The sequence below is a fragment of the Felis catus genome, chromosome A1 (genome assembly GCF_018350175.1).
Source record: "Felis catus isolate Fca126 chromosome A1, F.catus_Fca126_mat1.0, whole genome shotgun sequence".
NCBI classification, from domain to species: domain Eukaryota; kingdom Metazoa; phylum Chordata; class Mammalia; order Carnivora; family Felidae; genus Felis; species Felis catus.
Window position 1 is genome coordinate 186,594,274 of NC_058368.1, and position 26,428 is coordinate 186,620,701.

Consider the following 26,428-nt stretch of genomic DNA (forward strand, 5'->3'; position numbering starts at 1 on the left):
GACACTGAACGTGAATGTATTCCTTATGTGAGCCATGACCTTTCTGTGCTTTAAAATGTAGTTTCCAAATCCTCATATATTTCCTCCACTGCTCTGTGTTAAAGAGAACTGACTGCATCAGGAGGGATTTAGGGACACCAGAATTTTTTACTTCTCTGGATACACCATCTGCATGAGCAGATGGGGAAACATGTCACAAGGCTAGAGGGGGACTCCAAATCAAAAAACAGGAGAAACAAAAACGAAATGCAATGGCAGGGTAGAGCAGATGAACGCCAGTGGCTGGGAATTCTTTGCAATCTGACCCAGGTAATGGTCACTGAGTAGCTGCTACCCATGGAATACAAAAGTCCCCAGAACAGTGATGCTCTCTGCATTGCTGTGGGCAGATTGTTCAGCACTGGAAGGGAGCATACACACCCATTTCTCTCTGCTGATGGGAAGAGATCTCTGGTACTGTTAGTTAAAATTCCTCATAGCAGATAGCAAGCTTTCGTTTCCATTAAGCTTTCCTTGGGGCAACTGACCATGTGCTGGTGGGAGAAGATTCTACATAAGACTAGATTTGAATACCTTCCAAAATTGATTGACACATTGCCTGTACTTTTGCTTATAACATTTTATTTATTTCCATGTTTTTAAAATTTTTTTTCATTCATTTATTGCTCATTCAAACATTCATTTTAATTCACATTTATTTAGTAGTTATTTTGTGCCAGGCACAGTATACTAAATACTTCATATACTTTAACTCTTAAGAAGTAGATATTTTTTACACAAGAGAAAACCGAAGCTCAAAAAAAAAAAACTAATGTGCTTAATGTCACACAGCTAGTGATTGCAGAGCTGAATATTGGATCCAAGTGTATCTGATTTATGAAATTCTAACAGTCACTCTATATTGCCCTTTTTACCTTTCTCTGGACACATAGGTTATTACAACTGATAAAAATTAGTCTTCATATTTGAAGATACATAACTTGTGAATGATTTGCTTTCCTAGCTATGGCTCCTACATTATAGGAAAAAAATCTTGTAAATTTAAATTCTAGCCACATATTTTGTAGATAAAAGATTTTGTTCATAGATTATTCAATTTAAAACATCATCATTCTATGTCTGCTATGTCTATAGGCTGTATGAGCTGATAGGATTTGCAGCATGACTGTTGACATTGTTGTAAAGTCGTGTCTATAAAATGATGAGGCACTGGAGGTTTGAAAAATTATTGGGTCCTCTGCCCAGTATTTTATATGTATTCATTCAAGAAATGTCATCTCTCTCTCTCTCTCTCTCTCTCTCTCTCTCTCTCTCTCTCTCCTTTTCTTTTTAATTTTTTAATGTTTGTTTATTTTTGAGAGAGAGAGAGAGAGACAGAGCATGAGTGGGGAAGGAGCAGAGAGAGGGAGACACAGAATCCGAAACAGGCTCCAGGTTCTGGAGCTGTCAGCACAGATGCAGGGCTCGAACTCACAAACCAGGAGATCATGACCTGAGCTGAAGTCAGACGCTCAACTGACTGAGCCACCCAGGCGCCCCTCCTTTCCTTTTTTAGTAAGACTAAGAGTTTGTCTTCCAGGTACGTAAATAATAAATGCTAGTGATCAAAGATTTGAAAAGTAGAGTATTTTAAAAAGTATCAAATTTTGAAGAAAAAAATACCTTCAGAGATACCTATCATTGTCAGGTTCCCTTCTGTATTCTTTGAATGTTTTTTCACAAAAAACTGTGATTATGTTATATGTCCATTTCATAATTTTCTTTATTCACTTAATATTATTCCTTCATTTTTCTGCAGTATGACTTTGAAGCTACTTAATCTCTTATATTTGGAGGTGATGCTGTATGTTGCCAACCCTCTACTTCAGCATATTTAAGTGGGTTTCAACTTTTAACTAGAGTCATACCTTGTTTTATTGTGCATCTCTTTATTGTACTTCACAGATAACTGCATTTTTTTTTTTACAGATTGGAGGTTTGTAGCAACCTGTATCAAACATGGCTATTTGCACCATTTTCCCTCTAGTATTTGCTTACTTCATGTCTCTTTGTCACAGTTTGGTAATTCTCACAATATTTACAACTTTTTCATGATTGTTATATTTGTTATGGTAATCTGTGTTCAGTGATCTTTAATGTTACTATTTTAATTGTTTTGGGGCATCACACACTGCACCCCATAAGTTGGCAAACTTAGTTGATAAATGTTGTGTGTGTTCTGACTTTTCTACCGAGTGTCCGTTTCCCCCAGGTGTCCCCCTTTCCTCAAGCCCCCGTGTTTCCTGAGAAACAACAGTATTAAAATTAGTGTTCTAGTGAAGGGAAGAGTCACATGTCTCTCACTTAAAATCAAAGGCTAGACATGATTTAGCTCAGTGAAAAAGGCATGTCAAAAGCTTAGATATGTGGGAAGCTCAGCCTCCTGCGCCAGCTTCCCAAGTTGTGAAAGCAAAGGAACAGCTCTTGAAGGAAATTAAAAGTGTTACTCTGTTGAACACACGAATAATAAGAAAGTAGAACAGCCTTATTGCTAATATGGAGAGAGTTGTAGTAGTCTAAATAGAAGATCAAATCAGCCACAATGTTCCCTTAAGCCAAAGCCTAATGCAGAGCAAGGCCCTAACTCTCTTCAATCTATGAAGGTTCAGAGAGGAGAGAAGGCTGCAGAAGAAAAGTTTGAAACTAGTAGAGGTTGGTTCACGAGGTTTAGGGAAAGAAGCCGTCTTCATAACAGAAAAGTACAAAGTGAAGCAGCAAGCACTGAGGTAGAAGCTGCAGCAAGTTATTAAGAAGGTCTAGCTAAGAGAGCTGATAACGTGACTACACCAAACAACAGATATTCCACGTAGACAAAACAGCTTTCCATTAAAAGAAAATACCTTCTAGGATATTCATAGCTAGAGAGGAGAAGTCAATGCCTGGCTTCAAAGCTTCAAAGGATAGGCTGATTCTCCTGTAAGGAGTTCATGCAGCTGGTAACTTTAAGTGGAAGCCAATGCTCATTTACATTCTGAAAATCAAGAGCTTTTAACAATTATGCTAAATCTATTCTGCCTCTGTTCTACATATGGACCAACAACTCCTGGATGACAACACGTCTGTTTACAACATGGTTTGCTGAATATTTTAAGTCCACTGTTGAGACCTACTGCTCAGGAAAAAAAAAAATTCCTTTCAAAATATTACTGCTCATTGACAAACACCTGATCACCCAAGGGCTCTGGTGGAGATGTACAGCACGATTAATGTTGTTTGCGTTCCTGCTAACACAACATCCATTCTGTAGCTCATGGATCAAGGAGTAATTGTCACTTTCAAGTTTTATTATTTAAGAAATACATTTCATAAGGCAATACTTGCCATAGATACTGATTCCTCTGATGGATCTGGGCAAGTACATTGAAAACTTCTCTCAAGGATTCACCATTCTAGATGCCCCTAAGAACATTAGTGTTTCATGGAAAGAGGTCAAATGATCAACATGAACAGGACTTTGGAAAAAGTTGCTTCTAACCTGCATGGATGACTTTGAGGGAGTCAAGATTTCATCGGAGGAAGTAACTGCAGATGCGGTTCTCTGGCTGTTTCCACCACCTCTATAGCTACTTACTCCGATTAAGAAGTGGAGCCTGAAGATGTGACTCAATTGCTGCCATCTCATGATGAAACTGGAACAGATGAGGAGTTGCTTCTCAGAGATGAGCAAAGAAAGTAGTTTCTTGAGTTGGAATCTACCCCTGGCGAAGATGCTTGTGGAAATTGTTGAAATGACAACAAAGCATTTGGAATGTTACATCAACTTAATTGATAAAGCAGTGGCAAGATTTGAGAGAACTGACACCAATTTTGAAAGAAGTTCTGCTATGTGTAAAATGCTGTCAAAACGGTATCTGCTCTGATGCTACAGAGAAATCGTTTGTGAAGGGAAGAGTCAGTAAGTGCAACAAACTTCATTGTTGTTTTACTTTAAGAAATTGGTGTAGCCACCCCCAGCCTTCTGCAACGCTCACCTTGATGGGTCAGCAGATACCACATTGATGAAAGATCTTCAACCTGCAAAAGAATTACACCTCATTGAAAGATCAGATAATGGTTAGCATTTTTTAGCAATAAAGTATTTTAAGGTGTGTGCATTTTTTTAGACATAATATTATTGCACACTTAATAGACCACAATTGATTACAGATTTAATAGATTACAGTGTAAACATAATTTTTATATTACTAGGAAACTAGAAAATTCACCTGAATCACTTTATTATGATATTGGCTTTATTGTGATGGTCTGGAAGCAAATCTTCAGTATCTCTGAGGTATGCCTATATCTTTAAGCCAGTGTCACAGAGTCAAACATCCACTGGGCCTGGCTGGATTACTACGTGAAGAGAATCTGGAAGGATGGCCACTTAAAGAATCTGGAAACTACATGTCTTCATTAAAGGCCTTTAAACTCACATTAAAAAAAATTTTAAATGTTTATTTTTGAGAGAAAGATAGCATGAGCGTGAGCGCGGAGGGAGACACAGAATCTAAAGCAGGCTTCAGGCTCCAAGCTGTCAGTACAGAGCCTGATGTGGGGCTCGAACTCACGAACCGTGAGATCATGACCTGAGCCAAATGGGGACACTTAACTGACTGAGCCATCCAGGCACCCTGAAATTCATATTTCATTTATATTTTTTAAATGGGGAAAGAGAGAGGATACGGATATTTAATTTTTTTAATGTTTATTTTTTGAGAGAGAGAGAGAGAGAGAGAGAGAGAGAGCGAGTGAGCACAAGTGAGGGAGGGGCAGAGAGAAAGGGAGACACAGTATCTGAAGCAGGCTCCAGACTCTGAGCTGTCAGCACAGAGCCCAACACAGAGCTCAAACTCACCAACCATGAGATCATGACCTGAGCTGAAGTCAGATGCCTAACTGACTGAGCCACCCAGGCACCCCTAAACTCACATTTTAAAGCCATGTGCTAACCAATCATTGATGGATGGATAAAGAAGATGTGGTATATATGTGTGTATATATACACATATATATGTATGTATGGATGGATGGATAAAGAAGATGTGGTATATGTGTACATACATCATATGTATACACAATGGAACATTATTCAAAAATAAAAAAGAATGAAATATTGTCATTTGTAACAAGGATGGAGCTAGAGAGTATAATGCTAAATGAAATAAGTCAGAGGAAGACAAATACCATATGGTTTCACTCATATGTGAAATTTAAGAAACTAACAAGCAAAGGGAGAAAAGAGAAGTGAGAGAGACAGATACCAAGAAACAGACCTTTAACTATCGAGAACAAACAGATGGTTACCAGAGGGAAGTGGGTGGGAGGATGGGTAAAATAGGTGAAGGGGATTAAGAGTACACCTATCTTTTTTTTTATTTTTATTTTTTAACATTTATTCATTTTTGAGACAGAGAGAGACAGAGCATGAATGGGGGAAGGTCAGAGAGAGAGGGAGACACAGAATCTCTGAAACAGGCTCCAGGCTCTGAGCTGTCAGCACAGAGCCCGACGCGGGGCTCGAACTCATGGACCGCAAGATCATGACCTGAGCCGAAGTCGGACGCCCAACCGACTGAGCCACTCAGGCGCCCCAAGAGTACACTTATCTTGATGAGTACTGGGTAATATATGAAATTGTTGAATCACTATATTGTATATCCGAAACTAATTTAACAGTGTAGGTTAACTGTACTGGTATTAAAATTTAATTTAAGTTAATTAAAAAATAAAGAAATAACTGAATGGTCAAATTTAGCCTGTGGTCCAATAGTTTGGTCCCTACAAAGTATTATTCTGTATATAACTTGTTCCCTTATCATAGTGCATGTCCCAGTTCCTTAGATAGACAAAACACTCCCAAAATTTTTAGTTAACATTTTGTAATTAAGAACACCAGTCCTATAAATAGTACCAGTTCCATATCACTGAAATAAAATATTACATTAATTATGCTTTAAATATAAAATAGTATTTTCCAGACTGAGAAAATTGAACAATCAACTCGAGAAATTACTAAGATCTTAGATATTTATTTTTAAATGAATCTGAGTATGGAAGTATTTCTTGCTGCTTTGTGTTTCTTCTTTAAAAAAAAAACATTATAAGGTTAAGACGTATAAAAATCATACAGAGGAAATCTAGAAACTACTCTTTATTAAATCCTTTTTCTTATGTAGTTTTTGTAGGATATTTTACTGATTGTTAGGTATACATAATGTGTTCCCTTCTGTCATGGAAGCTGCTGTTTGACCGAGCATCCCTGTCAATTATGTAAAACAAAGGCATAAATATGAATTTACCATTCCAGATTTGACATAAATTATATTACTTTAAATATAAGAAGTCATCATGTTATCCATGTGTTCAAAGCATTAATTGTAATACTTTTTGTGATAGTAATTTTAATTATTCCCTTTTTATTTTTGTAAAAAAATATCCTGCTTCTCCCTTGACCTCACTCACAGTCTTAAAATAGGGTAGAATAGTGATAAGAGCAGTTACCATCTACCTGACATTGAGGATTTGCAAGTAATTGCTCTGAGTGCTTCATAGACATCATTTGTTTGATTTCTCATAGCACTGATATAAAACAGACATTTCTAGCTACAAGTTACAGAAAAGGAAACAGAGAGGGATTAGTAATATCCCAAGTGTCACAGAGCTGGAAATGCCAGATCCAGATTGAAATCCAAGACTTATAACAATTATTATCCCACCTCTTTTCCAAGAATGCTAATTCTGTGTCTTTGGAGTCACAATTATAAATCCAGGAGAATTCTCCTGTTCTATTAAAAAGCTTACTTATTTCCCCAACTCATCAGTTTTCTTAAAGATTTACAGTAACTTGGCTCATTTCTTTTAACTGTGAAAATTGGCTTTAACTCACAATTTTTCTTATAATACATTATACAACTGTACATTTCTATACATTATAAAAGCAATTAATCTTAATAAAAATACTATGTATAACTCATCCTTACATATTTCTGCTTTAACAATGTCGAATGTTTCACTGATCTAGATTATATGAATGGTAGAGCAGTTTTTTTGGTAATTTAATTGGTTGTTAACATTGCTTAGTTTAAAATTACAGTTCCTAGGGAACTTGACTGTATGTACTCACATCAGAACATCCTTTCCTAATTATTAAATTACTCATTCTGTCCTTGACTTTCTTAAATAAATGTTTGAAAACCGAGTTTTATGACATTATCACTCAAGTGGTTATGATAGCATGCCACCAAGTTATACAGTTATGTGTTATTCTCCAGCAACCCTGTATGCTAGGCATCGTTATTTACATTTTAAAGACAAGCAAACTAACCTCCTCAAATGACATGACTAGGAAATGGTAAACACTGGCGTTTGTACTCAAGTCTGCATGACCAAATGACTCCCCAGGACATGTTCTTTCCTCTCTACTGCATTAATGCCAAGAAGAGAGAACCAATACTCACACTTTTTTAAATTTTATTTTGACCTGTATCCATCTGCTACATTGTTTGTTTACTTTGAGACTAATGAGACATAATCTAGAACTTAAAGACATATATTAATAGAATGGAGATTGCACTGAAACTTCAGAGATGGCCTGGCTTGGGGCATATGTCCACATGGTTCCATACTGACTAGAACAAAGCCTTAGCCCCCAGTGTGTTGTAGTCAACTTTGGGTAAAATTATCATTGGTTCAGGTTCCAGTGGTACCTCTAACTCATTCTCTGTGTCAATTAGGATGAATCCCTTAATGTCTCAGAGACTTGCTTTCTTCATTTATAATATTACAGATTGTATCTAGGTATGCCTCCTGTCAGCCCTCAGGACATGTTCAATTCATGAAGGTATTTTTTTGACCAACACAGTTCTTTAAAAAATTAGGACATCTCATTTTTAAATTTACAGTTTCTAATTATTTATTTAAAAATCTAAAGATTGGAAACATTGGCCCTTATTTTCCACATAGCAACAGTCAGCTAGAACTGAGAAATAGATACGTTGTTCAAACAAGGTATCTCTAGTTTACCCCAGTCCCCACCATTCCCAATTGTCTTATGTTGAGCCTGCTCCACATACTACAGAGGCCATAAGCTGGACCCTCAAGGTGTCTCAGTGTGTGACTGACTCATCAATCAGAATTAAGTGTCTCATAATTTTAACACTTTGGTTCATATCATATCATATTATATTCTGCAATTTTCCGTGGATAAAATATAAACTAAGTTGACTGGAACTTAAGGTCAACTACATTACCCAGCCTCCATCCAGAATCTCAGCAAATCTGGTTACCACACAAGTTTCTCTATCCATTTTATCTGCATGTCCTGGCTCTGAGCATGTGCTCACAGCATGCCATGCTGACAAGAAAATCTTCCCAACTACATTCTATCTAGGGAAGTCTTATCTATTCTCCACCACCTAGCTGATATCTCATTTTCTCTGCAATGACGGATTCAGCTTCCAATCCTCTTCCTAATTGGAGATCTTATGATACAAATTATTCCTACTTAAGACATATACCTAATAATAATAAATAGAAAAGAAATATAATCACTTTATATTCATAGCTAAAGTTTGTAGGATTGCATATTCCATGCTAAACATTTTCTGTGTATTGTTTATACATCTCTAAGAGGTAAATGCCCTTATTGTTGGCATGCTATTATTGATGCTCAAAGAGGTTAAATAATTAGTTTTTTTAGTGTTCATTTATTTTTGAGAGAGAGACAGAACCTGAGAGGGGGAGGGCAGAAAGAGAAGGAGACACACAATTTGAAGCAGTCTCCCAGCTAACAGCACAGAGCTGGACATGGGGCCTGAACCCATGAACCCTGAGATCATGACCTGAACTGAAGTTGGACGCTCAACCCACTGAGCCACCCAGGCACCCCGAAGAGGTTAAATAATCAATCAAAAGTTATAAAGCTAATATCCTCCTAGATCAGTTCCTTTCTGTATCTTGTATCTGGGCTTTGATTTTAAGGTCTTAAGGCTAAAGACCACATCATAATAGTTTTACAAAATATTTCCTCCAGGGGCACCTGGGTGGCTCAGTAGGTTAAGCATCTGACTTCGGCTCAGGTCATGATCTCACAGTCTGTGAGTTCGAGCCCCGCGTTGGGCTCTGTGCTGACAGCTTGGAGCCTGGAGCCTGCTTCGGATTCTGTCTCTCTCTCTCTCTCTGCCCCTCCCCCACTCATGCTCTGTCTCTCTCTTTCTGTCAAAAATAAATAAACACTAAAAAAATTTTAAAAAATATTTCCTCCAGTTCTTAGCAAGCACCATACAAAATGTAGACTCCCTGTGGGTAGATTAATATTGATCAATCCCTTTACTGTCATTCAGGTATATTACGATTCAGGAGGTTAAATTTTTCTCAAACTCATTGACCAAGTATGATAAATCTGCATATTTTCAATTTTTAAATTAATACATATCTGACTCCAAGACCTTATACTCTCATTAACTCCCTAATGGTAGGTTAAGAATGAATAGACAGTTTTGTTGCATCGTGTTTCTCTCAGAGATGGTGGGCATTTGGCAATTATTACTCTATTCTTCCTGTCAAGAAAAGACAGTTGAATGTGCTTTGTGGTGGAGTTGGGGGTTGGGGAGCACAAGAAGTCTATTGAGAAAGCAAATGTAAAATCACTTGTGTCTCAGTGATACAATACATCTTAATCACTTAAAAATAATTGCTCTAGAAATAATTACTCATTAGCAACACTGTAGTACTACACCACCACAAATGCCTTAATAAATGTGAACAGTGAGCATAAAAATTATAACCAACACATAATGTTGCATCCCAGTGCTGTAAGGATAGTCTTGAATGGTTTTGTTAATAATTACCTGACAGAAATATATCTTTCCCTAACCCTTGTTGTCATTAAGCACACACTGGAATACTTTAACGTTTATAGGCTGTATTATGACTCTTTAGTTATTTAATTACATTTAGCAAGTCCTGAAGTTACTGTCTGTTTTATTAAGCTAAAATCCATTACAAGCCAAATTAGCAAAGGTGTGCTGAGGCTGCAAAGGATTTGGACATTTGCTCTGGTTGCTGAAAATTAAAGATAGACGCTGCTTTAGTGAACCAGAAAGGACAGGCCGTCACTGAGATTCCCCTTGTGCCATGGGTAGCCTCCCCCCACCCCCTCCATCACCCTGACAGATGAGCCTATTCTTTACACATCATCTTCAGAAAGGGAAATCTACCATCTACTCTAGGGAGCCATTTCATTATTTTACAGCCCTCATGACCAGCCAAGTCATCTTTCTATTTAACCTAAATCTTCCACGTCCTTCATGTTAGAATTTATGACCACAGCTACCCTTTGGTCCACAGCAGAAAATGTGAACAGCAGATCATCACTCCCTTGAGCCCTCTGTGTAAATAGAGGCTGTTAATATATTTATCAGTCTACTCTCTCTTCTCCAGCTGGAACAGCACAGCTCATCTAGCCATTTGCTAAACAATTAATTTTAAGGTTTTAAAACCCAGTAACATTTCACTGAATTATGAAGCCATTTTGGTAATTTTTTTTTTCTAGAGAGAGGAACAGACAGAGATACAGAGAGATCAGGATGGCAAATTAGGCAAAATATTTACAATGCAGCCATTCTTTAACTTAGTTGTCCATTCTCTCATTCTTCAGTTCTGTTTCTCTCCAGCTTTGACAAAGTGAAATTGTCCTTATTAAAACAGTGCTACATGTGTTTTTCCTTCAGATAGTTCCTAATATCAGTTTTCATTTTTCATCCCAGAATTGGATGTGTTTGTTTCCATTCTTGCCTTTTTGCAATGTGCCATAATAATCTTCTGGTAATTTTTATTGTAAATGGTTATTTTTAATGTGTTTATGCTTTTTTTCTGGGCCTGTTCTGTTTTTTTGCAAGCCTTCTTTAAAATGGCCCCATTTTTAAAACTATGAACCACTTTATTCTGCTTTAACTCTTAAGCTTCTTACTAAAGCATGCCATCATTTGGGTACAAAGCAATATTTGTTTTTCCTCTTATATTTTCAAACAACTTTGCATTATAGATGTGTTTTTGTAGGAGTTTTTCAAATACTCTTCTTTTTCCTGACTTAGCATCTAAACTTTGTTTGTTTTAATCAGTCTCTAGTTGGATGGGGCTCTCTGAATTTCAGTGTTTAGTTACTATGACCCATATTCACCACTCTCCACACTCACTTCAGGACTTCATCCTAAGTAACTAAACACTTCTGGACAAATAGGGTGATTTCCCCAAGTGAAAATAAAGTTAGCCTTACTTTCTTTTTGGTGAGATTCTCATGGTCATGTTTCCATAGACTATCTGAAGAAATAACTATCTAGAGTTCAAGAGGACCTTTTGCATTGTTGCAGTTCTTTGTATGTTGGTTCAAGATCGCACAGCAAGAGGCAGAATTAAGACCTGAGCCCAAGACTGTTCATCTTCAAGGCCTCTGTTTTTTTATTTCTGTGCTCAAGTGTATGAGAGTCTATCGATGTATATCATCAGTTTACCAAACATCGTCCTCACCACACCTCACTATTCCGTGTCATTCAGGGGTGAATGGCCTTGTACATGCATCTTTGTCCTCTTCTGTTTCCCTCAATAAATGCCCAAAAGTGAAACTACTGGCCAATGTGTGAAAGGTTCTGATAACTAAATTGCCCTTTATAAAGGTTGAATCAATTCATATTTTTATCAGCAATCATGAGAATCCCAGTTTATCCATATTCTCACCATTTATTACCTTAAAAATGACAATTTGCTAAATAAAAAATGGTAGCCCATAAAAAATTCTAGGTATGTCCTCAGTGCACACAACATGTCAATGTCAATTTGAGATGGATTTACAAATTGCTGTAAAATTTGAAACCGTGAAAGAGTGAGAAATATAATAAAACTTTATCTCATCTTAGGATGGAAAGTGATTGTCTAGACATAAAGCAATTTAAGAAACAAAAATAAAAATGATTTATAGCTTTGATGACAAAATGACATCAAAAACTCTAATGAATCACTAAGTAAAACAAACACTTCCTTGACAAAAACTGCAAACTATATGAATTAAACAATTTACATTCAAAGAAATGGAAACTTCTATTAGATGTAGAAAAACATTCTGGTAATCATAGCTTTTCAAAGATGGAATAGATTCCTTTCAGAAAGAGCCAGTTCCAAATCACTGGAGAGGTTCAAGTAAGAACAATAATTATAGAGATCTCTTGAGAAGAATTCACTCATCAGTAAGGTATTTGTATATCTGTACATGATTTAATCATCCTGTCTACCTTGAGAATCCCTAAGCAAGTGATGATATTTCTGCCAATGTTTTAAATGCATAGGAAATTTATTGAAGTGCCTACTTTGAACACAATTAGCATGCTGACCAACATTTCCAACCCATGGAATCTAAATATCCCAGGCGTTATCAGATGTTGTCAATACAGAACAAATGCCACGGCAAATAGTATAAGTGACTAGTTATGAATGGTCTTGGTGGAGACTAAAGCAGACAGGGAAAATTATCTTAATAACATTTTTTAAGGGGAAAAAGCAATATGCATTCATCACAAAAACAGTGAAACTACTGAAACTATAAGAAAATAAAAACCAAATACATTCCCAATGCTTATTTTAGTATACTTTTAGTCATTTAACTGTGAACCAGTATACCTTTCCAAATAAATATGGAATTTCACTGCACTGCTTTCTAATATGTTTTTTTTCTCTGAAGAAGAATTAGAGTTCTTTTATGTCCACGCTCTTCTTAAAGTATTTTTATTGCATCAGTGACTTAATCAAAATGTATTTAACTATCTTTGTTAGTTAGGTATATAAAATGTTTCCACTTCTTCCCAGTTTAAAGTTGTACTTAACATCTTTGTTTAACATCTTTGTATATAGTTTTGCATGATTTTGTTTTCACTTTAACTTCTTAAAGTGGAATTTCAGAAACAAAGCTTGCACATTTGGTGGGTTTTAATTAGTGTTGTCAAATTACCATCCAGAAAATTTGTACCAATTTACAGTTCTACCACCAGCATGAGATGGTGTGTTTCCTCCCAGAATGTGTAGTACTGGGAATATTATAATTTCTGTACCTTTTTGTTTATGTGATAAGCAATAATAATCATGGCTTAATTTCTGTTTCTACAAACTTGTGGTTTCTAATGGTGTTAAGCATTTTCCCATACATTTGGTGCCTGTTTTATGTAAAAGACTTAACTCTGCTGCCATTTATTTGGAAATTTTTACCATCAGAGTTTAGAATGGCAGAAAGGCCACAAATACTGCATTGTTGTATATTTTGTTGGAGTTGGAAGGTACAAGGTGAGTTGCCAGTACATGATAGGAGGCAGCTTTGTGTAATTCATTTTTTGTGTTTAAAACATAACAGTGACAGTAACAAAGCAGTGAAGCCTAGTTTACTGGTTAAGATTATCACAGTTGCAACCATGTGCAGCAGGGAAAATATGTTGTGAGGGCATGTTAGAGGCTGGATCTACCACGAAAAATGTTTCTCTGATTTTTTATAGGGTATGTCTTTTCCTCAGATGCTGAATGCTAGCTGCTCAAGCAAAGTGTGTGTGTGTGTGTGTGTGTGTGTGTGTGTGTGTGTGTGTGTGTGTGTGTATGTGCGTGTTTAGCAATGGTGGGGAGGGAGATAGTTTAAAGGCCATTTCAGGCCCTTGTGGGCACTTTGATGGCAAAGTGCCATCAAAAGTCGTTGGAACTTCCATGTCATTGGGCCTGAATCCTGCACTGATGTTTTTTTGTCCAGTCATGCTTCTTCTCCCTTTCTTTCATAGCTGATGATGCCCGATGAGCATCCTGCAGCATCTACTTTTGGAAAACCCAACTTCAGATAGACCCTGAATCTATTAGGGAGACAGAAAATAATGAAGAAGCAAATGTACACAGAGGATAATTTCTGATAATGACAAGTATAATTAAAGGAATGAAATGGGATATGACAGTGGCCAGTGGGGAGGAGACTTAGGGGTGCATAAGCTAGGTGGAGGGAGAAGGCTTCCTAGAGGACTGGGAGGAATTGAGACTTCAGTCATAGAAGGAGGAAGTTCATTTAAGGTAGAGGGAAACTTCATCCCTTCATCCCTAAAATTCCAGGGTAGAGGACCCAGGAATGGAATGCTCTAATTATTTTGACAGTCTGATTCAAAAAACCTCAGATTTTAAATACATTTCTACAATATATTTTATCAGTCAAGGGCCCAATAGGAAACAGATGGCATACTGAAAATGGGATAGTTTGAGGACAATGTATTATAAGGTCAATTTACAAAGAAATAGAACAGTACTTCCTCCCTCCCAGGGATAGGATCAGCATGTTGCCATTTGGTCCCTAGTGTGCCACACTTGAAGGGGGAGAACAAGGCATGGTTGGGGGAACCTGGACACAAGTTCCACAGGAGCTGAGCCTAGAAAACAGTTTCCCTGGTCTCACTCTCCTCCCTTCCCTTACCTCCTGATCTCCTCCCCATTGGCCAACTCCAACCTGAAGCTAGAGAATCAGGGAGACAGTTTTTGAAGTCCCAACATTCTAGTCTATAAGGCCACAGAACATTGTGATTAAGGGTGGAGGGTAGAGCTGGAAAGGCAAAGACCCAGGTGAGGTTGTAACCTCAGTCTGTCACTGGTGAGCTATAAATCAGCATCTGTGAGCCATGTATTTTGTTAAAATAAATAAATAAATGGCTAGAATAAAATTGATTAATTTATTCTGAAATGTTATGACTCTAATGTGTTAAAATCAAAATTAAATATTTTAAATATATTTTAATAAATGCAACAAAACGTTTCTGGCATACCTAAACACTGTTTTAAATTTTGAAAACAAACAAACATAATCACTATTGAAATCATCAAAGTCCCAGCTATATGTCTTTCTAGTTGGTAAGCAGCTCTGGATCAACTAAATCACTTACAGTGATCTGAAGTCAAATTTCAGTTGTTAGGTTATGAGTCAAAAAATAGAATGATTGCTTTTTTCAGGGACTCAGATTTCCTTTAAAACATAACTTAGAGAAGTCAGCATATTCTCATTCCTGATATAAGCACATGATTTGCAGATGAGACCATCAGGAATATAATGTGGGAAATCTTAGTAAATAAGGGAATGACTGGCCACCTGGGTGGCTCCATCAGTTGAGCATCTGACTTCGGCTCAGGTCATGATCTAGATGTTTGTGAATTTGAGGCCCGCATTGGGCTCCCTGCTGCCCGCTTCAGAACTGTCCCCCCCCCCCCCCGCCCCTTCCCTGCTTGCTCTCTCTCTCTTTCTCTCTCTCTCTCTCTCTCTCTCCCTCCCTCCCTCCCTCCCTCCCTCAAAAATAAATAAATCTTTAAGGAACTGACTGCAGAAGAGAAAAGGCTCAGACTGTATGTCCATATTGACTAATGTTTTTGATTGAGTAGGATTTATATACTCACAAAATGAAATTTTGTTAGATACTGCTGTTTGGATTATACAGGCAATGTTATTTAAGGAAATGTCTTTGATACTAGCACCCGGATTTGTAGCAGAAACCTGTGTAGCCCTTAAACGGTCAGAGTATCTTTATGGAGGATAAAATTCCAGAAAAGCAAAGAGTCACAGAAGGCCAAACAGCTGCAGAAGAGTACAAATAGCTCTAATCTGAAATGCACGATTTATCAAATGGGAACATGATTGCTAGCAATCTTACTTTTTTTGGTGATTACAAAGTTGAGCATACTGGCACATGTGACTCTATATGAGGACTTGTAAAGAGCTTTTAAAAACAATTATGCATGAGTGTTGGAGATTTTAATTTAAGCAGAAGGACTCTGTGGAGGTAAATCAAGAGCGCAGGCTGGAAGAAAAATGCTGAGGGAGACCTTCAATCAGGGGAGAATATTAAGTGGGACTCCTTGGGGAGAGGCCTGTATTTGCTTGTCTGGGGTAGGCTAATCTACATAATTGACTAAAACAGAATGAACAGCTGTGAAATACAGCATTTGAATGTGTGGGTAAAACACAATTACAAAATATACAGGGTCACAGAACATGTAATGTATTTTCATAGGATTATAGAATTTCCAAGCTCATTTGGGATTTCAGAAATCGGTCAGTTCTCCAGAGAAGCTAAATGACTTTATCAAGGTCAACTAGCTGGTTAGTTACAGCATAGCAGTTAAATATGTGGGCTCTGGAGTCAGACATCCTAAATTTAAATCCCAACTCCACCCCTCATTCTGTGACTAGTAGAGAAAAACACTCATTAAATGAGATGATACATTTAAGCAACACTAGATGATGTCTAGAACTCAGTAAGTGATCAGTTAATAGGAGGTATGTTTATTACTTGCAAGAATGCTAAAGTGGGTCATCTAAGGCTTTACAAAATGCACAAGCATATCACAAGAGGGATATATGTGAGAAATTAGCTTCCCAACTAAAATGACTGTGAGACACAAAATAGTATTCAGTTTTCTTAGAGAGAGAGGCAAAAATATTTCAAGTACCTTATGGAGAAGTGACTCAGATGAGCTCCTCAGAATTTTTCAAAATTTCAGTTTGTACTCTAATGCTTGATTTTGGTTTATTGATCTTCCCCCATTCCCACCTGAAGTTTTTAGTTTGTTTTACAGCTAGAAATATATATATCAATATATTTTTTGATAATTGACTGTTTTTACATCCTAATTTTTCTCTAGTAATGATGCCCACTCATACTATAGGATCCTGTTATCCTTTGTAATTAGAGTAAGTTGTGCTTTTAAGTAAATGTGCATTTTGAACAAAGTAAAAACATGCTGTGGATTAGAATGACATGCTTTGAATATACTTGGGGATAAGACATCTGACTTTCTTTAAAAAACATACATATATATTGAAAAGAATAATTTTGTATGCATGAAATGATTGGATAGTTATCTAGATAAAGAAATCAAACAAAGTAGAAGTCCAGTGTCACTTTCTTGTCATCTCTGGTTGAAATCCTAACAAATTTCTGACTTGTCAAGGCACATGTTTGAGCATATATTTTAGTGCCAGAAGTCTGTTGTGAAGACTGTTGAAAGGACCAAAGCATGTCACATTAATTATGATTCTGAGTTATCTCCTATTGGCTGAGAGGCAAAGGCATCTATTATTACTTAATAACTATCTTTGATTCTTTTTAATCTTGGAATGATACGGTACCATCACTAAATCTCAGGTAATGACACTATAAAATATTTGTTGTGGCTTTGCTGCAAAATGCTGGCATAGCTGTTGTATTTCTTGATTTTATAGATGCCTTTAGTGAGTGTTTTAGGCTATGTTACATATGTAGTTTTCTTGCACTATGTCAGTATTTTATGACACAAGTAATTTTTGGTTGACAAGACTCAGCGGCTAAGGAACAAAAAGTTTCTCCAAAGATCTTTAGCCCAGTCAGAATATTGGCATTCCCCAAAGGTGGCTTTCATTGCGTAATAATATTCAGCCTAAAGAAGTCACATTTTCAACTTGTAACTGTAGAAAATTTGTGACAGGTAAAAGAGGCACATTCTGAATGCATCATTGACTATTTCCTGTGATTGAAGACAACACTATCTCTATATATTTCACAGTGGACTTAAAATTTAATCAGCATACCTACATAATGAGTTACTAGCTTCACTTCAAAGACTAGTGCTAGTGTTAAGTAATTTAAGGCCCATTAAGGATGTTTATCAGGATTCAGAGTGGAATGTTCATGAAAACCTCATTAAGTATATTTGTTGTATTGATTGTTCCTAGAGAAACTTAGCAATGCTATAAATCATCAGTTCCAAAGAAAAGATTTTGATGTTGATCATTGAGCTTTTCTAAATAAATTCCTTTCTGAGTAGCTTCTATAATTCTATGATTTTAGAATTTTTACATAAATTTAATGAACTACTTAATATAGAGAATTGCATCAAAATCTCAGTTTGAGAATACTTAACGACCATGGATTTTTCTCTTCTCTTTGTTTATTATTATTATTACTATTTAATCTTGGCTTAGTGATATATACCAGGGACCTGGCAAAGTGCTTGAAATACAAATAAGACAAAAACAGATGTAGTTTCTGATATTATAAAACACATGGAAAAGATGCAGGTTTGTTAACACATGTCTGTACTTTGTATTCAAATCTATTAGAGTTTTATACACATATATAGAATGATTTTTTGCATATTTTTGTGTTTGGATGCTATTCATGTCATATTTTATAGCTCTACTTTGATTTTTTTTAATGTTTATTTATTTGAGAGAGAGAGAGAGAGAGACAGAAAGAGAGGGCAAGAGAAAATCCCAAGCAGGCTCTGCACCTTTAGCACAGAGCCCAACGTGGGGCTCAATCTCATGAACCCGTGAGATCATGAACTGAGCTGAAATCAAGAGTCAGATGCTTAACTGACTGAGTCACCCAGGCACCCCACTCTGCTTTTCTTTTAATATAAGTGCTTGCGTATTCTACATTTCTTCTGTATACAAACACATACATATACATATTTCCAAATATTAACCATTGGTCAAATGAGTTATCACTGTATTTGCTCATTAGCATGTGGTAAAAACGAGTTACAGAACATTTTATGAGTTACAGATCTCTTCTTACCTTTATCATCTTATAACAAATTAGGTTGGCAAGTTTTTAATTTCAGATTTTCAGAAGCAACCAAGTATTATAGGATCTAAGTGATTCATCCTAGTTCACTCATTCTGGTCTATATGAACAGAATTCAAAATGGATTATTTTGTCTACAGAGTTTCTGCTTTAAGCCAATAGGAGACACAAGTGCCTTGGAAACATTGACTGGAAAATAGTTATATATATATATTTTTGTGAAGTATAGCTTTAAAAGAGTAAAACACAGGTGTAAATATAAATGTTGATGTAAGAAAAACTCTTTCATCTTTTTTTTTAAATGTGGGTAGAAACTCATTTCTTCTGCAATAGCATTAGTCAATTTATTTTTCTTGTTCACAGCACTAATGTTTACAGCACTAGTTCACAGATGTTAGTTGCCATGAATATGTATCAGCAGAAAGTGTGAACCACAGCCTATATAGTAGCTATTGCACCTCACTTACACTGTTGAGCATCTGTTTATGGCTCTCACTTTTTTTTTATCATATGTGTGCCCTTGTACCTTTAATGTCCTTTGTGTTCATTCTATCAGATGAAGTTAATTTTCTCTTGTTTCTCAAGATGGAGATTATTTATGCTATTTTACAGAAGTAACATGGGAGTTTTGGTATGCCCATCATGTACCTAATTTTATTTTCTTTGAAAATGTATCTTCTACATAATACAAGCTTCTGTATTCAATTCAGGTTATAGCTACAATTCAGGTTGTAGCTACATGTGAAACTCAGGTTAGTAGCTACAATGTGTTAGTAACAATTCAGGTTGTAACTACATGTGAAACAAAGACAGAGAGGAAGGAAGGAAGGAAGAAGAGAAGGAAGGAAGAAAATCAGTAGGCCAGTGAGAAATTCAGCCATGTATTGCATAGCCAAAATAAATTGTCATTTTTAGGCCCTTAGCAAATTATTAACTGTGAATGTTAATTTTTATATACTTTTAGAATTTATAAAATGTAAGTATTTGGTAAGACCCAGGGAAAGCCGAAACAATCAGTTTGATGATAAGATAAACTCTAGTACTCTTTATGCAATGTTAATTAAATGGATTAAAATGTATTTACTGTTAAAAATGTAAGACAAACCCCTAAAACTTAAGACATGTTTTAAGTTAAAAAAAGAGGAGAAATAATGCAGTAAGATAATCCTCCAAATAAAAGATTTATAATCAGCAAAACCAACTGTTTGCCTCTTTATAATTCATGTTTTTATTTATCCAACAGATGTTTATTGATTGCCTTACAATAAATCTGTGCCTTATAACAAAACCCGCGCCCCTAAACAGCTTACATTTTATTGAGAGAAATAGTAAAGAAAGAAATAAAGGAAGAAAAAAAGAAAGAAAAGAAAGAAAGGGAAGGAAGGAAGGAAGGAAGGAAGGAAGGAAGGAAGGAAGGAAGGAAGGAAGGAAGGGAGAAAAAGTTTTTTCCTCTTAATCTCTTTCACCCATTCCCCTAGCCCCCTCCCCTTTGGCCATCACCAGTTCTCTATATTTATGAGTCTGTTTCTCCCTTTGTTGTTGTTTGTTCATTTGTTTTGTTTATTATATTCCACATGTAAGTGAAATCAAATGGCATTTCTCGTTCTGTGTGTGGTTTATTTCACTTACCATGATATCTGCTAGGTCCATCCATGTTGTTGTGAATGATAATATTTCATTCTTTTCTTATGGCTGAGTAATTGTTAAATCACTATGCTATATACCTGAAACTAATTTAATATTATATGTCAACTGTACTTCATTAAAAATCTTAAAAAGTAATATAAATAAGCAAGATAATTTCAGATTATGATATTTGCCTAAAGGAAATAAACAGATAGGATGGAACATTAGTTAAGGCAACCACTTTGGATGGGCTGCTTGGGAAAAGGCCTCTTAGAGGAGGTGACCTTTGAGGTGAAGGATTATAAAAGAGGACCTTGTGAAGTTCAGAGAGACACATATTCTAGGCAGAAAGAACAAATGTGAAGACTGGAAGATAGTGAGAAAGGACTTGGTATGAGATAATATTGAGATTTTAGGAAGAGGCAGATTATTTAGAGCACAGTAGGACACAGTCAAAATTTTGGATCTTTTTGGAAGAACCAGTAAAATTTTTTTTTTAATTTTTTTCAACATTTATTTATTTTTGGGACAGAGAGAGACAGAGCATGAACGGGGGAGGGGCAGAGAGAGAGGGAGACACAGAATCGGAGACAGGCTCCAGGCTCTGAGCCATCAGCCCAGAGCCCGACGCGGGGCTCGAACTCACGGACCGCGAGATCGTGACCTGGCTGAAGTCGGACGCTTAACCGACTGCGCCACCCAGGCGCCCCAGGAACCAGTAAAATTTGAAGCAGAGGAATGATAAAATCTAATCTATGCTTTTAAAAGATCTGACTGCTGTGTGGATAATGGATGGTAGGGAGGCAAATGGAGAGGCCAGGAGACCTATCTACAATAATTATATGAGGTGAGGCAACAGGGCCATAGATTTTGAGGGAGACAATGGAGATGGAAAGGAGCTGAGGCAGAGTAGCTAACTCTTGGCGAAGGAAAGGAAGGAATCAGGGATGACTTCCTGCTAAAAAGAAAAACAAAAGTTAACAGAGCACAACCCTTAATGAAGCAGTAACCAAACTAAAGAGGTATGAACTACTTACACTTAGTTAGTCACATATTTCCATCCTACAACTAAGGAGTGGGACTCTCACACCTAACTGAGGAATTTCATAGACTCAGTCTACCTAGATTACTTGCAAACTGTGCCCAACCTTTTAATGAAAAATATCTATCTGGAGACTGTTTATCCCAAGCTGGGGCTGTATCTTATTTTTTTATTCTTAACTCATAGTAAAGTGCCCTTCAGAGTAGAGTGAGCCAAAGTTGGTCAAATTCAATATCAATTTCTTGTTAGTTTTTCTTTTTCCAGCAGATACACTGTATATAGGTACTCTTCTATATTCTGTATACAAATTATTCTTATAGAAATCCTGTTAGGTAACTATTATTGTTGTTAATAATATCCCCTTCTCATAGATAAAGAAACTAAGGTTGGTTAAAGGATATTAACCATCTTGATGTCAATCAGTCAGCAAGACAGAATTAGAATTTATACCTATGTCTGTTGTTTTCTAAAACTTGTGTTTTTTCATGACATTATGCTACCTTATTGATCAGAAAATATATGTTAACAAATAATTTAGAACTGTATGATTTTTGACTCCTTTTAGTAGATCTTCAATAAGAGATTAGTGAAAAATAATGACAGAGTGGCGCCTGGGTGGCTCAGTTGGTTGAGTGCCCGCCTCTTAATTTCGGCTCAGGTCATGATCCCAGACCTCTTTCTCTTTCTCTCTCTCTCTCTTCCCAGCTTGGGCTCGCTCGCTCTCTCTCTCTCTCTCTCTCTCTCTCTCTCTCTCTCATTCTAAAAACAAAATGATGATAGAGAAATATAAAGGCATTAAAAGGACATGTTCACATCTTCCTGATAAAAGAATAAAGATACCAGGTGTTCTAAATAAGTAAATCTGCCAATCCATGAGAGGACATTCTCTTAACAGGTCATGAGAATATCATTTTACTCAGCACAGAGCAAATCAGGTGATACATGAAAGGCTGATACTGTATTGTATTAAAGCACTTGATAAGTACTATACAATGTATATAAATGTCAAAAATGATGCATCAAATCCAAGATTTAATTAACATTAGAGAGAGGAGGAAACAAATGTGAGTGTAAGAGGAATTATCTATGTTGATATTCTTAATCACCTGTAATGCTTAGAAAAATAAAGAGCCCTGGGACTATCCCTCCCTGCCCCAAGACATTCTGGAGCATGGAAACTGCCTGTTTAACAAATGCTCCCAGATGGTTTTGGTACAAGTAGGTAATGGACCACACTTTGGGAAAATACTGATTTTGTCCAATTTTTTTAAAATACATCAGCCCAAGGCTCATAAAGGAAAATGGTTATCTGAACTTGTGGCACCCTTTTTCGTTAGAACTTTGGCTTAAGTCAGTCTCCTAGAGGCCCAATTCTGTCCTCTTTGATACTTGGATTTAATTTTTCCAGTTCCAGCCATGGACCAGCTAACAGCATGTATCATTGCTATTTCTCTTCTAGAATCACAACCACAGCTGCCTGCATGATGGACCTAAGGCGGTACCCACTGGATGAACAAAACTGCACCTTGGAAATTGAAAGCTGTAAGTTTTTCTAAGAATGAAGCTAGACTGAACTCTGCTTTAAGGTTACTCTGGTTCATATCCAGACCACAGGTCCCGCAAAAGTACTGCTACTACAGTAAATCTGGTCGAGAGAGACGGAGTCAGTATCTTTCCTCAGTGATGCTGCCACCCTCTTAGTCTCATCTCTAAATCCCTGGGAGTGATGTATAGGCAAGATGTAATTGAGCAATAAAAGAAAGATGCTAAGACCCTGGAAGAAGACCAAGGGCTATTCTAGGCATTTAAAGTATGGAATTGGTGCATACAGCTGCAACAAGCTTGGAAAAATAGGTGGTAATGGCAGAGAGACACAGGAAATCCCAATTGTCTTTGCCTCTCAGAGAGGTTATGTCTTTGCAATTGTAAAATAAATGTGGCCTCTGGACCAGTTAAAATATTCACAGAATATGGATTGGTGGAATATTTTTTGTTTCAAGGGACTACTTTCACTGTCTAAAATTTAGTTTACATTCCTGCTAGAGGCCGTATCATGAGCAAGATTGGTGTCTGTGTCTGTGTTTATTTTCTTTCCTGTGCTGACTTGTTTTGCAGTGTTGTTGCTTTTCTGGGCCACGGTTTCTTGATGACTCAATCATCTACCCTGTTGGGTGGGTGAAAACATTGATTTCATGACCCCTCTCCATTTTAGAGGTCATTTGAGATGGAAGAGGATTCGAATCTCTTTTCTTTGTCAGTTCTTTGCAATGTTTTCATGCCTCATCCCACCAAACAATTGGAAGCTGATGATTTTATATCCAGCATTCTAGATAATGAGTAACTTGACTGCTGTGTGGATGGGATACTCTCAGCTGTTGTGAGAAAACTCTAGCCGTGGCAAAGCAGTGCAACTCGAAGTCACTGCTCTGAGTGGAAATACAAGCCTTTATGGAACACAGCTTGTATTTGGCCTATTAAAAAAGAATAGCTTCCAGAGATTATTGAATTTACATACATTTTTTTGAGGAACTTGATTTCATACTTGTGCTCTCAAATCATCATTATTTTCACTTTTGATCTTTGCAATAAAGAACTATTTAATGAAATTGGTCTATAGGATTTTGATAATTATTTTTGTGTAAGTATTTTGGGATAACTTTGCACTTTATTAACTTATGATAGAATTAAAGTGCAGATTGTTCTTCGAAGTCCAAATTCTTTGGTTGTTTCCAATTGTTTATATAAGGATTTAAAAAAAAAATTAGGTTGCCGTGTGCTAACAGTGAGGTTTTGGTAAGAGAATTTTTTGTGGTGAAATTTGAGTGGACTTTTAAATAATCAGAATTGTACACATGGTTGAAGCACTTGTACTCATGTTATTTCATTTGAGCTCTTCATAACTCTCCAAGGTAAGTAAACAAGTCCCTTTTATTTTAAAGAACTGATGCCTAAGGACACAGCCAACACCCAGGTGTTTAATGTAATTAAATTATAATTCTGACAAGGATTTTTTTTAAGTTAATGTGACAATTCTTCAGACTTTTAGAAAGTTTAAGTTTTAATAAAGGGGCTTTTACATTTCTCATTTCAATTCACAGTTACCCTATTAAATGGAGTAGAATAGATTTTTTCCACAGCCTTACTGAGATATAATTGATGTATAGCATTGTGTAAGTTTAAGATGTATGAGGCAATGATTTGATAGATGTATATGTTGTAAGATGATTACCATAATAATATTAGTTAACAAATCCATTACCTCAGTGACATTGTGTGTGTATGTTGAGGACTGAGCTACTCTTTAGCAACTTGCAAGTGTACAATACAGAATTGTTAACTATAGTCACCATCCTGTAGATTAGATGCCTAAATATTACTCATATTTTAACTCATCTTTGTAAACCTTTAACCATCTTTGATCATCTTCCAAAAACCCTCACCCCTGACAACCACCAAGTTACTCTCTGTTTCTATGACTTCAGTATTTATTTTTAGATACCACATATAAGTAGGATCATACAGTATTGGTCTTTGTCTTATTTCACTTAGTGTAATTCCCTCAAGTTTTATCTATGTTATTGGAAATGACAGGATTTCCTTTTGATCACCATAGTTTTGCAGTATAGTTTGAAATGAGGAAGTGTGATGCCTCTAGTTTTGTTATTCCTGTTCAAGAGTTCTTTAGCTATTCAAGGTCTTTTGTGGATCCATATAGATTTTAGTATTATTTGTTGTTCTATGTCTGTAAAAATGTATTGGAATTTAAATAGGAAATGCACTAAATCTATAGGTGGCTTTGGATAATAGAGACATTTTAATAACATTAACTCTGATCTGTGAACATGAGATGTCTTTCCATTTATTTATGTCTTCAGTTTCTTTCATCAATGTCTTATACTTTTCATTGTACAGATCTTTCACTTCCTTGGTTAAATTTATTCCGAAGTATTTCATTGTTTTTGATGCTATTGTAAATGGGATTGCTTTCTTTATTTTGTTTTTAGAGTTCATTGTTAGTATATAGAAATGCAACTGATTTTTGTATGTTTATTTTGTATCATGAAACTTTACTGAATTTATTAGTTCTATTTTTTGGGGGGAGGCAGTCTTTAGGGTTTTCTATATATAAGATCATGTCATTTGCAAACATGTAATTTTACTTCTTCCTTACCAATTTGGATATCTTTTATTTCTTTTTCTTGCCTGATTTTTCTGGCTAGGACTTTCAGTACTACGCTGAACAGACAGAAAATCATTGTTATATGAATGATCATGAAATATGTTATATTAATAATATATATGATATTCTGCCATTATTGGTAGGTAGTTAACTAATTAAGCTTATTGAAATGAATTTATGATCCTAGACTTCTAACAACTAGCTCTGAAGTTGATGCCTGACATTCAACCTTATTTATCTATTTCTTTCTTCTAAGCAAACTTTAGGCATTCGTTTATTCTCCTTTTCCCTCTCCCTCACCCTCTCTTCTCCCTCTTTGCCTCTACCTCCCTTCTCCTTACTTTTCTTCTCTCCCTCCTTCCCCTCCTGACTGTCCTTCTTCCCTACCTCTCTCAAATGCAAATGACCTCAATAGTGGCATTACTAAATCATTATTACCTTGTCTCTATGCCAGCAATTCATATATTGGTTTAATGGCAGAGAAAATAATATAACTTGATTCTGAGTGAGGGAATATTAGGATTGAGTTTATCGCAAGGCCATTTAATATGTCCCATCCAGAAATGAAAAATAATGCAAAGAGAGCAAGGGGAGTATTATGTGTCTTTGAAATGGGAATAGTTAGGGGACTAATCTCTTATACTCTGAGCCAGATTAGTTGCCAGATTAGTTGCTAGAACTTTCCTAGCAGCTCTATCATAGATAACTTCACAGGACTATGCCAAGTGTTCACTGAGATAGCCAGTCAGGCTTGTCCTTTTAGGACCTAAAAAAAAAAAAAAAAAAAAATCCTACCGCTGCCCGTGTAGCAGCATCAGAAACCAGTTCTTGCTGTCCTCTCACAGTCACTGATTACATACATTATGTTGGGAAAGTCAACCCGCTTATCTGAGCCTCAGTTTCCCATAGATAAGAAGGGAATAATAATATCTACCACAACAA

General features: G+C 36.3%; 1 protein-coding gene across 4 annotated transcripts in view; it reads left to right on the forward strand.

Annotated features, from left to right (window-relative positions):
- GABRB2 (gamma-aminobutyric acid type A receptor subunit beta2) overlaps positions 1–26,428 on the forward strand; it is a 239,510-nt gene that overhangs the window by 93,847 nt on the left and 119,235 nt on the right. For all 4 annotated transcript variants that reach the window (XM_011285651.4, XM_045035975.1, XM_011285648.4 and 1 more), the window contains one exon: positions 22,766–22,848. In XM_011285651.4, the coding sequence (XP_011283953.1) occupies positions 22,766–22,848 (83 nt within the window). The remainder of the gene's footprint in view (positions 1–22,765; positions 22,849–26,428) is intronic.